Source organism: Pinus tabuliformis, chromosome 4_2, assembly GCF_031772625.1.
Source record: "Pinus tabuliformis cultivar Carrire ecotype Pingquan chromosome 4_2, CPIR1, whole genome shotgun sequence".
NCBI classification, from domain to species: Eukaryota; Viridiplantae; Streptophyta; class Pinopsida; order Pinales; family Pinaceae; genus Pinus; species Pinus tabuliformis.
In genome coordinates, this window is record NC_142304.1 from 338825499 (window position 1) to 338842338 (window position 16840).

At 42.3% G+C, this 16840-nt stretch overlaps 1 protein-coding gene across 2 annotated transcripts in view; it reads left to right on the forward strand.

Annotated features, from left to right (window-relative positions):
- LOC149169322 (Protein kinase superfamily protein) overlaps positions 1 to 16092 on the forward strand; it is a 164124-nt gene extending 148032 nt beyond the window's left edge. The window contains exon 8 of one of the 2 annotated variants that reach the window (XM_089428648.1): positions 15566 to 16092. In XM_089428648.1, coding sequence (XP_089284774.1) covers positions 15566 to 15769 — 204 coding nt within the window. In that variant the 3' untranslated portion in view covers positions 15770 to 16092. The remainder of the gene's footprint in view (positions 1 to 15565) is intronic. The other variant, XM_089428647.1, reaches the window with a different exon arrangement.
- Positions 16093 to 16840: the final 748 nt, after the last annotated feature.

The following is a 16840-nucleotide window of genomic DNA, read 5'->3' on the forward strand; positions in this document are numbered from 1 at the left end:
TCAGTAGCAGAGCAATAATAGTTGGGACATGAATTATTTCTACAGAGAGGCCGAGCAGCTGAAAACCCCAATTCGAAGTGCGAGAAAGTGATCGTCTCAATTGAAGGAGGCTGGGAGATCACTTGGAAGGCAGAGCGAGTCACTTCTAAGGCCAGAGGGAGGCATTACTGTGAAAATTCCTAGACCGGAATCCCTACTACAACAAATTGATGTTACTTCTCCTACTTGTTAATCCATTCAAGTTATTTACGGTGTTCTACTGTAAATATCGAAGTAAATACACTGCAACCTTCACTCTTTAATTATTATATGCAGAAACAAGAAACTGAACAAGAAAGAAATACAACACATCTACACAGTTATTTTTGGACAAATGTCCCCGGAAAAACCCAATGTGGGAAAACTGGTGTAGCAACGTTGAGGGTTTTATTATTATGCAGTAGTAATTTCTGAATACAATCTCTAGATGCCTTCCCGACAATCTAGTTACAGAGAATATCACTAACAGAGAGATAAGTGAGGTTACCTCACACTATCACTGGAAATCCTCGCTGATCCAGCCACTGAATGAACTGCCCCTAGCTGCCTCTGCACTGCCTCTCCGCAATCGTTGCGTTAGCCCAGCGTCACACCCTCTGTGTTGAAGTTTCTAAGTTTACTTAGTTTAGAAACCCTTCATGCACTTATTCTGATATATTCTTACCTACTTGTTATTTTTCTTTAACAAGTTATTTACAAAGTAAGTACTGAAAATAAACACCAGTGCATGCTCAACATATTACAGATCAACAACTAAAAGAAACAAGAACAAACACACCACATGACACCATTATTTTTGGACCAATGTCCCCGGAAAAACCCAATGTGGGAAAACCGGTGCAGCTATCTGAGGGTTTTCTTATTAAGCAATATTAGAGTACAATCTAGGTGCCGAAATTGGGCTACCCAACAGAGAATTTCCTTAGCAGCTATACCTCACAGTTTGAGATAAATCTCCTGGCTAAAACCCTGGAAAATCTTTCCGGTAGCTCTTCAGCACAAAATTGCTCCTGCAAACCTAGCGTCTGCCCAATTTGGACTATGTCAACCCCTCTCTATCTCACACTGGCCCTGCGTCAGCCTTTCTTGGCCTGCTTCAGCCCCAGGAGGCCCTGCGTCAGCTACGTTGGCCCCTCTGGTGCTCTGTGCAGCACTTGGCTGCCTCTGCATGGCCCTGCATGAGGCCTTGCTGGCTCTACATCACTCTCTTTCGGTATTCGCTGCTCTCCCGACACAATCTCTGCCTTCTCTGTTTCTCTGTACTCAATGCCCTCAGCTGCTCTACTGATCACTGATTCTATCTCTCTTAGCAAACCCGCTCTAGAGAATAGAATGACTGATCACTCTGGTGTGTTTTCCAAGTGACCTCAAGCCTCCTCTTATACTTTTCCTGTTGACATCTCAACGACCGAGATTAACTCTCTAATCAACAACTAAGATTAGATCTGGCTTGATCCATGTATTTTGGACCACTCTAACACAGATTCATATTAATACACATTAATATTTTATTTTCCCTATGTTTAGACTTAGGGACTCCATTAAAATATTAATTATTTTAATATCTCATGATCTATTTAGAATCTGCCCAAACCCTTTCTGGGTATTGGAGATCTCATGTGCCCCAACCTCTCCATTTAAATTTGTGGCTAGAGCACATCAGATGCTACCCCAAATCAACACTCCCTCTTAACGAGCACTGTGCTCTAGCAATACTCCTCACTGAGTATTACTTTGATCATCCGACATCGGTACCTGTGCTGATGCTAGGCCTTCCTGCCCAACATCCTCTGCACTTCTGCCTCCTGTATTGTTGCCCATGGTTCTGCCACTGCCACTGTTGCATCTGTACGATAGCTCCCTCTGCATCTGTGCTGCTGCTGGTCCTTTCTCCCAACACTGCATCCGCATTGCACCTCCTCTCATCATGTTGCATCATGCCGTCCACTGCTGCACCGCAACTCAGTTACTGAGAAGTAAGTAACTGATCTCCCAACTGACCTCCCTGTTGGGCTAGAGACACCTACAGATGTTGAAGCTCCCTCTACCGCTGACAAGTGCTCCCTCTTTGACCTCTGCGCTGCTGCAACAACTCCCTGAATTTCGCACCGTTGCACACCTCTATGTGCCTTCCTGCATTGGTGCAACACTCCTGTGCCTCTCGCATTGCTGCAACCTGCTAGCTCTGCGCTGTCTCGGGACTCCTGCACTGTAGCTCTCTTTGCCGCTCCATCCGCATCCGTTTCTACCCACTTAGCCAGTCCTAGTACTTCTCGTCGGGGCTCCCGTAGCAAGGTCTAATCCAAGAGGGTGGGTACCTCAAGGGTCCTGCCTTCATCGCTTGTAGTCCGCCTAACTACAGCACGATGTCTCCCCACTTCCACTCAAGTGGTGCATGTGCACTCATGGCACAATCATCGTCTATCAAAACTTTCTTCTCTGCCCGTGCTGGCGTTGCCTTAGTCTCAGAAGACTCTCCCTTACTGTTCTTCCTTGGGCACTGGGTCGCATAATAACCCATCTCCCCATAGTGGAAGCACTTGATCTTGGAGAGATCTTTATTCTTCCGCTTCTCCTGCTTTCCCTTAGATGCTGGGGCCACATCTTCCTCCCCCTGCTTGACCTTTATCCCTTTGCTGCTGCTACCTGTCTTTGATTGTCGTCTAATCTCTTCCTGGCGAAGAGCTGCCCACATCTCGTCCCAAGATAGTAGAGTCCCTCTGCCCAAGATACTCTGGACAAACACTTCCCAATCTTCTGAGACAACATTCAGGGCTGTCCTCACTATAAGCTCCTGATCCGGTGTCGCTCCTATAACAGTCAACTGGTCTCGGATCTGATTCAGTCCTCCGAGGAAGGTGTCAATTGATTGACCCTTCTTCATCTGATACGACCTCATCTGGTTCTCGAGCAACATCCTTCTCTGCACAGAAGTATGCTGGTACAGGTCCTTGAGTGCCTCCCACATCTCAACTGTCGTTTCCTTCTCAGCTATATGTGGTACCACATGATCCTTGACCCCATCAAGAATAATGCACTTGGCCCTCGCCATCGCCTCTTCGTACTCGTTGTTATCATTGCAGTCGACTGGGATAGCTATAACCTTCAAGGTGAAGTCCTTGACACGATTCCTGTCAAGCACTGAAAAGATTTTGGCCTTCCAGACTACGAAGTTTGATGCTTTGTCCAGTCTATCCTGGTCTCTTACCTCATGTAGTGCCATGACGCTCCTCTACTTCCCTCCTAGAAGTTCTCTGTTCGACTCCTCTAAGTCTCTACTTCCCATTTGGAAGTTCTCTTCTCGACTCCCTCTCAGTCCTGATTTCCCTCTTGGAAATCTTTTTGCTGCATGTCGAGATGCCACCTACTCTGATCGTCTTGTGCAACTGCACTGCGGATCTAGGTTCCTCGGCTAGAAACTCTCGGTAACAACTCCTCTAGCCCTGCTCTGTCAGGTAGTGTTTTGACTACAACTCTACTCTGCAATATTTCTACAGCCTTCTAGACTCCAGCAACTGCCTCTCTGTGAACTGCGTCAACCCCTCTCTGCCTTACGCTGGCTCAGCGTCACCTCAGATGGGTCTACGCCAGCCCTGGGATGCCCTACGTCAGCCCTCTGGCCCTCTACGTCAGCAACGTTGGCCTTTCTGGGGCTCTCGCAGCTCCCGACTTCCTCTGCGTGGCCCTCGCTAGCTCTGTGTCACACTCCTTGGCTTCTGTTTTGCTAGAAACAACTTCTGTCACCTTGGTATAGCTGTTTTTTGCTGCTATTGCTCCACTCGACTGATGTCTTTTAGTCCTCCTGTGATCTACAATCACTCTCTGATACCATGTTGAAGTTTCTAAGTTTACATAGTTTAGAAACCCTTCATGCACTTATTCTGATTTATTCCTACCTACTTGTTATTTTTCTTTAACAAGTTTTTTACAAAGTAAATACTGAAAATAAACACCAGTGCATGCTCAACATATTACAGATTAGCAACTAAAAGAAACAAGAACAAACACACCACATGACACCATTATTTTTGGACCAATGTCCCCGGAAAAACCCAATGTGGGAAAACTGGTGCAGCTATCTGAGGGTTTCCTTATTAAGCAATATTAGAGTACAATCTGGGTGTCGAAATTGGCCTACCCAGCAGAGAATTTCCTTAGTAGCTATACCTCACAGTTTGAGAGAAATCTCCTGGCTGAAACCCCGGAAAATCCTCTGGCAGCTCTTCAGCACAAAACTGCTCCTACAACCCCACCATCTGCCCAATCTGGACTGCATCAGCCCCTCTTTGTCTCACGATGGACTTGCGTCAACCTTTCTTGGCCTACGTTAGCCCCGGGAGGCCCTGCGTTAGCCCCAGGAGGCCCTGCGTCAGCTCTAGGAGCCTCTACGTCAGTTACACTGGCCCCTCTGGTGCTCTGCGCATCACTTAGCTGCCTTGGTGTGGCCATGCGTGAGCCCTTGCTAGCTCTGCGTCACTCTCTTTTGCTATTGCGCTGCTCTCCCGACACAATCTCTGCCTTCTCTGTTTCTTTGTACTCAATGACCCTCAGTTGCTCTCCCGATCACTGATTCTATCTCTCTTAGCAAACTCCGCTCTAGAGAATAGAATGACTGATCACTCTGGGGTGTTCTCCAAGTGACCCTCAAGCCTCCTCTTATACTTTTCCTGTTGACATCTCAACAACCGAGATTAAGTCCCTAAGCAACGACTAAGATTAGATCTGGCTTGATCCATGTCTTTTGGACCACTCTAACACAGATTCATATTAATACACATTAATATTTTTTTCCCTGAGTTTAGACTTAGAGACTCCATTAAAATATTAATTATTTTAATATCTCCTGATCTGTTTCTAATCTTCCTAAACCCTTTCTGGGTATTGGAGATCTCATGTGCCCCAACCTCTACGCCAAATTTCGTGGCTAAAGCACATCCGATGCTACCACAAATCAACACTCTGGGGACAACTTCACCCCTTCAGCTGATCGATTTGTTACCCAAGAACTTCGATTTGCACCTCCCGGTCTCACACCCTGGTTTCCGGCTTCTACAATCGATTCCTTCAACAAACTTTCAGATTCCCTCTTGGTTTCTGCGCTGCCTTTGCGTAGCCCTACGTGGCTCTGTGTCAGCCTCTTTGGCTCTACGCTGCCTCTACTGGATCTCTCTCTCTCTTCTCTGTTAAGTATTCTATGATCGAGAAGGGTTTCCCTTTGAATACTATCCCTACCACTCACTGCACAAGATCACTGTCGAAAAGCTCTCTGGCCGCTGCTCTGCTTCAGAAAATCAAACTTTTGATCTCTCTTCCATGCATTCGCAAAGTGCACCTCAAGCCTCTTCTTATATCTTTCTGTTGGACAACCAACGGCCCAGATTAACTTCTAATCAATGGATTAGATCATTTTGGCTTGACCCTTGTCTTCTCCTTTAAGTTACACCCACAGTTTAGATTAATACCTATTAATTATTTTATTTTCCTAAGTTTAGACTTAGGGTCCCATTAAAAATAATTAATTATTTTAATAAAACTCTCTGGGTGGAATTTCCCAAAACGATTTTTGGGTATTGGAGAATGGATGTGTCTAAGCCTCCCTGCAAATTTTGAGACTTAGAGCACATCCGATGCTACCTGAAATCAACACTCCCTCTTAGCGAGGAATGTGTTCTAGCAATGCACCCTGCTGAAGCATCACTCTATTTTGTAGCATATCCTTCTATGTTGCTGATGTCTAACATACTGTCCACTAACTATTGCGCAAATGCTGCATCTGTAGTGCTGTTGACACTGCCACTGCCAACACTGCATCTGTACTGCTGTTGACGCTGCCACTGCCAACAATGCTTTTGTACTGCAACTCCGTCTCAAATTTTGCATCCGTGTTGCTGTTGGCACTGCCACTCCCAACACTGCATCTGCACTGAAACCTTCTCCAACTGCTGCTACTACTGCATCAACAACAAAAAAGCATCCAAAATTACTGAATAGGTGTTCAATATGACGCATCTGTTGCTGGAGTTCTGGCTGCTGCCAGTCTCTGCGTTGATCCTCTGAAGCCTCTCTGCTACTGCTGAGCTTTGCTCTATGCCAACTACATTGCTGCCAACTCAAGCTTTGCACTGCTCAGTCTCTAGCACTCATAGCCACTGCATTTGTCACTTCGACACTTCTCTGCATCAACTAACCCTGATCCATCCTGCTACTATTGATGTGGGCTCTCATAGCAAGGAATTGATCCGAGAGGTGGGCTCCTCAAGGATCCTGCCCATCTGCGGTTCTTTTGAACTATAGTTCTATATCATGCCACCTTTGGGCAATCATGGCAAACGCCTCGTCTTCGATCTTCACGGCTGCAACCTTCAAATCATGCTTCTCATCTTTGTCCTTCTTCTTGAAAGGACACTACGTTGCGTAGTGTCCGAATTCACCACACTTGAAGCATTTGATCTTTGAAAAATCTTTCTTTTCCTTCCGCTGCTGCTGCTGCCCCTTGGATGCGAGGGCTGCATTCTCTTCCTCCACCTTGGGCTTCGACCCATTGTTGCTGCTTTCGTCAAGTTTACACTTGACAGAGTCTCTCCTCAGCTCCTCTTGCTTAAGACTTTCCCACATTTCATCCTAGTTTGGCAAAGTCGCCTTGCTAAGGATGCTCTGGACAAAGACTTGCCACTCCTCAGATACTGAATTTTGGGCCAGTCTTACCATCTCGGAACCTTGAGGTGTTGACCCCACAGCTGCCAGCGCATCTTGGGTTTGCTGAAGCTTAGTGAGGAACGGATCAATGCATTCCCCCTTCTGTATCTACAAAGATCTCATCTTCTGCGCTAAGTACATCTACTGCTACTTGGAAGATCCTTGATACAACGTCAACAATGCATCCCACATCTCCTTGGTAGTGTCTCTGCCAACGATGTGACAGACTATATGATCCTTTACTTCATCGAGGATCATTCTCTTTGTCTTTGCCATTTCTCCCTTGTACTTCTTGAGCGGATCTGGATCTACGGGCTCAGTTACCACGCTGTCAACGTAAACTTTGAGAAAATTCTCATCGAGAAGGCATGACATCCTTGCCTTCCAGATCACGTAGTTGGATGCCCCATCCAACCTATCCTGATCTCTGAGTCCACTGGCTGCCATTTCTGCTAATCAGAATGTCGAATGACCTCCTCTCTCCTGCTGCTGCTCAACAAATGAGAATTTGAATTCCCTGGCTAGGAATTCTCTGAGGAAGAAATTCCCTCAAGTGTCTCTCTTCTTCCTTCTGACATCTTTCTGCCCAGCAACTGCGTGCAGAAAACTGCGTCACATCTGAAACCCCTCTTCGCTGAAGCTTTTGCTACGTTGATCCCTCTGTCGCTGACAAATCTCGATCTGGAAATCCTACCTCTCTGTCGACTCACTCAGAGAGATTTACCAAGAAAATCTAGCCATCCTGGTCTAAACTACGCAATCCCTCTGGGGATTCAATTCGCTGCCTCTGCAGGAATTTCGAACTCCATTCCTCCTTCAGCGTTGGGCTCTTCTGGCTTTGTTCTCTTATTTCACCTGCAGCTCTAGTACCATGTGAAAATTCCTAGATCGGAATCCCTATTGCAGCAAACTGATGTTACTTCTCCTACTTGTTAATCCATTCAAGTTAATTACGTTGTTCTACTGTAAATATCGAAGTAAATACATTGTAGCCTTCACTCTCTAATTTTTATATGCTGAAACAAGAAACCGAAAAAGAAAGAAATACAACACATCTACATAGTTATTTTTGGACAAATGTCCTTGGAAAAACCCAATGCGGGAAAACCAGTGCATCAGCTCTGAGGGTTTTATTATTATGCAGTAGTAATTTCTGAATACAATCTCTAGATGCCTTCGCGGCAATCCAGTTACGAAGAATATCACTGAAAGAGAGATAAGTGAGGTTACCTCACACTATCACTGGAAATATTGGCTGATCCAGCGACTGAATGAACTGCCCTTGGCTACCTCTGCATCAGCCCTGCGTCACACCCTCTGGGGACAACATCACCCCTTCCGTTGATCGATTTGTTGCCCAGGAACTTCAATTTGCACCTCTCGTTGTCACACCCCGGCTTCCAACTTTTGCAATCGATTCCTTCAGCAAACTTTCGGATTCCCTCTTGGCTTCTGCGTTGCCTCTACGTGGCCCCACGTGGCTCTGCGTCAGCCTCTCTGGCTCTCCGCTGCCTATGTGTCAGCCTCTCTGACTCTGCACTGCCTCTACTGGATCTCTCTCTCTCTTCTCTGTTGAGTATTCTCTGATAGGGAAGGGTTTCCCTTCGGATACTATCCCTGCCCCTCACTGCAAAAGATCACTATCAAAAATCTCTCCGACAACTACTCTGCTTTAGAAAATTGAACTTTTGACCTCCCCTCTGTGTGTTCTCCAAGTACCCCTCAAGCCTCTTCTTATATCTTTTTGTTGGACAACCAACGACCCAGATTAACTTCTAATCATTGGCTTAGATCATTTTGGCTTGATCCTTATCTTCTTCTAGAAGTTACACCCACAGTTTAGATTAATACCTATTAATTATTTTATTTTCCTAAGTTTAGACTTAGGGTCCCATTAAAGATAATGAATTATTTTAATAAAATTGTCTCCACGTGGAATTTCCCAAAACGATTTCTGGGTATTGGAGAATGCATGTGTCTAAGCCTCCCCTACAAATTTTGAGACTTAGAGCACATCCAATGCTACTAGAAATCAACAAGGACAACTCATCCAAAGTCAGCTAGGAGGTAGTGCGAGTTATCTGGGCCAAGAAGTGCACATTTTTTGTCAGTGCAAGTTGCCAGGAGGAAGTGCAAGTGAGGACATAGGGGCCAAGTTTGGTTATGGAAGGGAGGAATTTCCTCCAAATAATTTTGGCAGTATATTTTGTTGGAGGATAGCCAGATTGGTATCCAGATGTGTACTCAGAATTTATCTTGGAAAAATATGATCCGGATTATCCACATTACTATGTCCATTATGTCGACGTTTCGAACCCCAAAGGGGATCCATCATTTTCTGTCCTGATGATGGATCCCCTTTGGGGTTCGAAACGTCGACATAATGGACATAGTATTGTGGATAATCCGGATCATATTTTTCCAAAAATTGACCACTAAAGCTTAAAGTCTAACATAGTTTATCTTGATGCAGAATAATAAAACTCTCATCTGTTGCACTGGTTTTCCCACATTGGGTTTTTCCAAGGACAATTGTCCAAAAATAAATGTGTCAAAATTATTGTGTTTGTGCTCTATATTTCTCAGTTTCCAGTATTTTATTTTTGCATTGTATTTGATTTGTGAAGAATTGTAGTGTGAATTATTTGTTGTTTGCCATAGCAAATAAACTGGTTAATAATTAACCAGCTAGAAGAATAATTTCTAATTGCTGCATTTCAAGGAAAATTTCACATGGTATCAGAGCAAGTTTGACAAATGAGAGGCTTGGAAATGAAGAGAGAGAAATTCACAGTTCAGAGGGAGCAACAATGTAATTTCTCCAGAGTTGCGTAGAGCCAGCCAAGAAAATTTGAATTGTTGGGAAGGGGTTGATTTTCTAGTGCAGGCGACAAGAAAATTCACAAAGCCCAGGATCAGTTCCAACAAACAATGGTGAAGCCGAAAAGCAGTGCTGGTGAAGCATATCAGTTAACTTGAAGGGTAGATCTAGGCGCAGTTTATTTTGCAGTAGTAGAATCAACGCTAAGTGGAAGAGAAATTGCACACACTGAGGAATTTCTTCTTAGAGGGTTTCCAGTGTTAGCCTTAAAGGAAATCCAAAATTTCCAGTTGCAGAGGAAGAACCAGCAGGTAAGGCTATGCATTCCAGAAAGAAGCACGAATTGTAGAGCAGGTGGCCGATCAAGAGAGGAGGAGATTCCTGTTTATTTCCCAGTTGTGAGTTTTGCAGAAAATGGCCTTAGCAGGACTTCAAGATCAGGATAGGCTAGATGGAGCCTCGAGTTATTGTATCTGGAAAGCTAGAGTGTCTTTCTTGCTAGGTGAGCATGGTCTGAGGATGTACGCAGAGAGAGTTGTAGCTGGATCAACAAACCCGGAATAGCTAGAGAACGACAATAAGGAGATGGCTAAGGAAAAGCAGTTGATCCTCGATGGAGTGAGGGATCATGTAGTCTCATACATAGTGGCCAAGAATACGGCCAAAGAGATGTGGGATGCTCTTGTAGCACTATACCAGAATCCTTCCAAAAATTGGAAGATGTTCTTGAAGAGAAGTTGAGGACCACAGTGTTCAGTAGCAGATGGATCAGTGTTGAGGATGGCACAATTAGTTCTTGAGGGACAGTTGCAGTACAAGTTATAGTTAGATGCTGAGGGGCACAGTGCAGTTGTTGTGCCTACAGACTTAGTGGATAGTGCGGAGACTGGTAGCAATGAATGACTTAGGAGACAATTGGAGTCCATAGATACAGTTGATTCAGAGGATTTTTGTTCTCAGTTGAAGTAGTTGCAGTAGCAACAACATGAGATAGTTATAGCACAAAGCAGTGTTGGCAACAATATAGTTGGTACAGTGCAGATGCAGATGATTCAACTTAGAGTAGCAGATGAATCAGAGTTGCACAGTAGTTGGTGGGCAGTGGTAGTTGTCACAGTTGTCAGACATTAGCAACGTGTATGGGAGGATGTTATGAGATTGTCTAGAACACCTTCCTTGCTAAGAGGGAGTGTTAGTTTTGATGATTGGGTAGCATCAGACAGGTGTTCTAGTCTCGAATTTGGTCAAAGAGGCTTAGAAACACAAGAACTCTAGAACCTAGAAAAAGTTTCAAGAGAAAACAATTAAGTGAATTAGTCAATGACTCAATAATTAAATTTATCCTAAATCTAACTTAGGGAAAAATGATTAATTAATAGGAATTAATTGAAAAAGGTGAGATTTCTCTAGAAACTCACATGGATCGATTTAGTGACTTTCTTAGCCGTTGATGAGGATTTAACCATGCTCGTTGGTTCACCAAGGAGAGATTATAAAAGAAGGTTGATGGGGTTGGAGCAAACACACCAATGATCAAGGTAGATCGAATTTCTCAGAGAGCAGAGTTCAGCTCGAGAAGAATTCGAAACAGTGAACGGGTGGCAGTGATTGAGGGAGCAACGCATTGACTAAGGGAGCAACAAAGTCATTTCCAACAGAGTTTCTTAGTAACATAGAAGTAGTAGTTGTGAGGTTGAATTATTTCTGCAGAGAATCTGAGTAACCAGTGTGAGCAACCAGAGATGCCAGTTTGAAGTGCTGGAAAGTGATCGTTTCAGTTGCATGAGGTCAAAAGATCACTCGGAAGGCAGAGCGAGTCACTTCCAGGGCCAAAGGGAGGCAGGATGACTCATCCAGAGTTAGCTAGCAGGCAATGTGAGTTATTTGGGCCAAGCAATGCACATTTCTGGCTAGTGTAAGTTACCAAGAGGAAGTGGGAGCAGGGCCATCGGGGCCAAGTTTGGTTGCAGAAGGGAGAAATTTCCTCCAAATAATTTTGGCAGCATATTTTATTGGAGGACAACCAGATTGGCATCCAGATTTGTACTTAGAATTTCTGTTGCTCATAATAATAAAACCCTCATCTGTTGCATTGGTTTTCCCACATCGGGTTTTTCCGGGGACAATTGTTCAAAAATAACTGTGTCAAAATTATTGTGTGTGCTCTATATTTCTCAGTTTCCAACATTTTATTTCTGCAATATATTTTATTTGTGAAGAATTGCAGTGTGAATTATTCGTTGTCTGCCGTGGCAAATAAACTGCTTAATAACTAACTAGTTAGAAGAATAATTTCCAGTTGTTGCATTTCAAGGAAAAATTCACACCAAGTCCATGATGCAAACCCACCTGTAACCCTGTATAAGGTCCATTGTGTCTCCTCACCTTCCAGTACAACAATTCATTAGTATTATTGCGTAAATAAGCTTGCTAATCAAATGTAGAAGTGGACACTTCATAGTGGCATGCCCTTCCAAATGGGCTTTGGACATGTACTAATGTTACCTTTCTAGACAAGGGAGTTAATGAGGGACCCTATTAGGTGGTCTCAACCTCTAATGGAGTGACAGGTCCATGGTACATCCATCAAATGGTAGGGGTCATGTGAAATAGTGATGGAATGCAGTGGAGTGCAGAAACGAAAGCCCCAAGCCACATGCCATGGTACAAGGGTAGCTATAATAAAGGAAGCCCATACCTTGGGTGTATGAATGTAGGAGAGAGAAATCGTGGTACACGAGTTGCCCTGACCTTTGTTTTTCCGACTTTCTTCATATGCCTTCTACCTTTTATTGATTTTTCTTCTTTTTACTGTTTGGGTTCAAGGGGATGAGAGCATGATGTGTAACATGTAGCAGTTAATACCCCCCTACAGTGGGGTAGTTCGTTGCCCACCAGGGGTTGGGACAATTATGGGTTCCTTAATGATGCAGGGGGCACTCATAGGGGCCCTAGGAACCATGGTGATGGCCATAATGATAAGGGGTAGAGCTCATATTTGGCTTTTGCCAATGCATTAAATTTCCTATTTATGTGGCCATATTATGCTTTTATCTTTCTTTTTAGTTGCATCAACCTTTGGGGAATCATTCCAAGTTCGACCCAAAGGTGTGGACAAGGGAAAGGGGAGGCTAACACCTTGTAGACCCAATGGACAAATGTGGACGCAGATGGGAAAATGTGAAAAAGGGCTTGTAATGAGCGGAGGGGAGTGAGATTTATGGTGTTGGGAAGCGGGAACATGCAACCAAAATCAGGGTTTCCCATGTAGTGCCACTCCTAAAGCTAATAGCTCATAAAGTAAATTAACCCAAGATTAACCCCCAAGATGAGGTAAGGGAACAAGAGTACAAGTCAAAGCCCTGTTCTTTCTGCCGAATCCCTGCACTATTCCGTCCCCAAATGTGCTCGATAAAGAAAAACATAAACACCCAATTACATAATGAAAAACCATACCTTTAGGGTTGGATGGGCCGCCTTCAAACATATGATCATAATAGATGAGCGAGGGCACACGATGAATGGCTTAGGTAGCGGAGAATAGTAGCACATAGAGCTATCAGGTGGCTACTGGCTATCGAATAAAGACAAATCTGGGAGAAATTTTTTCCTATAGGGGTCACTCAAAGGTGGTGCTTAAGAGGCACATTTTATAATTTCTTATTGATCTAGATCTCAAACCCTAGATCTCATAAGTGATAGATGGCTAGGCTTAAATCCTAAGCCACTTGAGATCATTGGTTGATATTAGATCTAGATAGCTTAAATAATTAAATTATTTATCCTTATAAACTTAGCTCAATAGCAAACACTAATTAATTAAATAAATTAATATGCTTTTCCTAAGTTAGGAAAGAAACCATAATAATCACTTACTCCTTATGAGCAAGCACCTAAAGAGGATTGTAGACATTTTATGCATGCTTGACACCTAGCTTATGCAGAAACACTTGTCCGAATTATAATTATCAACACCTTGTACATGTAACAAATCCTAGGACAAAGAGTATTTCCTATGTCCCTAAGTGAAAGGTAGGTGATGTGATGAATAATTATGAAAGGGGAAGGGGAAAACTTCGTGTGATGACCCTCAATATAATATGATGCATAGGTCCTATATTTTCTATCAACGTTTTCAAGGTCTCTAGAATTTTGTATATAGAGGCCTTTAAGAGGTAGATTTAGCATTGAATTGCCTATCCTCGGCACTTTTTCTTACTACCCTTGTTGCCTATTCTTTGAGTGTTCATTTCATTGAAGAAGTCCCTTTTTCTTTAGATATTCATAGACAAACATGGGACTAGAGGCATTGACCTTATAGCAAGGTTGACATAGCTCAAGCTTTACATTTTGGCTTTTAACTTTATTATCTCGCCATCTCTAGACTTCTTGGGCTTTATGGACTTAGGCTTTATCATTTAAACCTTTTTGGTGATCTTTGACAAGTCAAGCATGAATGGGAATAGTTCTTTTATGGATGTAATAGAGTGAAAGGGGAAATGGAAAGTGTTAAGTATGGTTGGAGTGTGGAAGATGCTACTTCAACCAATTTCCTCGTAAGTACAAACTTTATGCTCCTCAGGTATGATGAGGCAAATGATAAAACTATAATTCTATAAAGTGTTATTGGATCTCATTCAATATTTACCACTTTCATAGCTGACTCAGAAGTTATAACACCACTTCCAAGTATGAAACCAATGCATGGAACATCAAATAGAAGCACAATGAAACCATAATCTGAGGAGTGAGGGAGGAGTTCTAATATGCAATAGCTGAGCTAGCATAATCACACATCTGAAAGAAAAACTGAGAGAATTGTTTGAGCTTGGAGAGTATGAGCAAGAGAGCTAATGCAATCAGCAACATAACACCCTTGTGATGGTGCCTCTGAGGTAGTTACCCCTTGCGGGATAACACTCCTCAGGTTTATGTATTATATTCTGGAGAAAGGAGACAACTAAGAATGTCTTTGCCTTTTTATTGTTATGTCTGGATCTTCACAATGTTTTCAACTCTCTTTCTTGGCTTAACATGGATGTGAACGTTTTGGGAATGATTCACCTTACAAATTTCTCTTTCCTTTGAGAAAAAGGAATTATCAAGTCACTTGCAATGATTGCTCCATGCATCCACATCGGGAAATTCTGACTTTTAGTGTTGAGTTGGCTGCCCAAATCAATACTAAGTGGAAGAAGTAAGGAGATAACCATGTGAGGATGTTCCATGTGCATAGCCATAGTGCTCGTATGTAACTCGATGTAATTTTTATCACAGTTAATTTCATTGTATACACATTTTAAAAAGTTGCAGTGAGGATATTGAACATTTTTTATTATCCCCCTTTCAAGCAGACCTTTCTGCAAGCATTTGGATAGTTTTTTTTTGTTTTGTTGAAATGATGCTATATTGTTTCAATAAAATATGTTATGAAACATAGAGAATTACAACACACAAAACATTTAATTTCTTAGTATATGCATTTTAAAAAGTTGCAGTGAGGATATTGAACATTTTTCATTCTCCCCTTTTCAAGCACTACTTTCTCCAAGCATCTGGATAGTGTTTCTTTTTAAATGGTGCTATATTACTTCAATCGAATAAGTACATCATGGAACGTGGAGAATTACAACAGACAAACACCACAGATTTCCCTGTTGTGCATTTGTTATAATTCTCCTTTTGGATAGGTTTTATTTTAGATTGGTTTCCCATCTACTCTTTTCCATTTTAACATTTTACCCTCTCCTAATTGTCAATGATGATAAATACATGGCGCTTGAGTTAAGAATATTATGTTTGTTAGACCTTCTTGTGATCCTTTTTCTCTCAGATTACTTAAACTATGCAGTTCTCATACACTCAAATATTTGGAAACAATGGGAAATAGACATTCCTTAACCATGGTAATACAATATTAACTTAGGTAGAAAATGTAAGGTGTATTGGTGAATGCAATGAGTGATTTGGCAAGGAAAAATGTTCTGATTTCTGGAGTTTAACGGACAGGTCAGGGCACTTGTAGAAGATGGTTGTGAGGAGCACGCATTTGATCCTGATTTGGTGGATGTATCAACAAGACAAGAGATGAGAGAAGCCTTTATTGTTGCCTATAATTGCTTAAATCAAAATCCAAGTGACAGGCCAACTATGGCACAGGTTGTCAAAATGATTGAAGAAATAAGGCCGGATGCTAGTAGCAACAAAAAGTAAGTTGGCTGAGCTTGCATCAAGACGGCAGTGTAGGCTGCGATCTTTAATTTCATTTCTTCTTGGCCTCCATTTAAATTGTTTTTGCATAAAACATATTAGTTTTTGTCATTGATAAATTAATACATTAGGATATTGCAAAAGATACAAGAGAGTATCATATGTATTATATTGTCTTTCAAATATTTTAAAATTGTGGTTTAGTTCATCAAGTTAAATAATAAATCAATTATTATATCTAACTTTAGCTTTTAGCTAAAAATTACAAGCTACTGTGAAGAGATTGTTATCATGAGTGTTGCAATTTAACTGGTAGAAATAAACCACACATACCACCGTTAAAGACACTACAGTTTATATATATGCACATGAGATGTATAGAAGATGAGGAGGGATAATAATGTTAATTGAATCATAATTTTCTTTTTCATGAGATATTTGCAGTGGTATGCTTCAACTCCAATTACTTTGTCAAGAAGAATAAAGTTTTGCTAAAATTGCACCCTTTCCTCTTCCTTGAATTTTCCCTTGACAACCAGCCTGCCACTGCTTCCAAGGCCAATCATTTCAGACTTTCCATAATCTCAGGCTAAAAGAACAACTAAGAAGGGGATTTTCTCCTGGAGAAATCTTTGGAGTGTTGACAGAGGAACATGGGCATGATTGAGGTATCTTGCTCATACCAGGGGCTTCCTCACCTTGGATAAAGGCATTGCGACAGAACTCCAGTAACTTATAGAAACAGAACATCTGATGAAATTGAATGGCATCCTATGTGGCCCTATTTGGAGGGATTGGTAGTTACGTTACAGTAAAGTGATATTTGAGTTTAAGAGCAAGAAGCATTATCAATTCGTGCACAAGCATGCCCCCATAGCCCTGATTTTGAACAGGAGGTGGGCATGTTCAGATTGTGAATTTTGGTGGAACACCAGGCTTAACAAGGTCTGGTTATATGTGGTTTTTTATAAACTTACAGAATTTTCATGGCTGGTATTATAGCAAGGTTTGCCTACCATGTTTAGGATGGCTAGATCCAGAACAGATTACAGATTAATTTTGAATAGGTGGGGA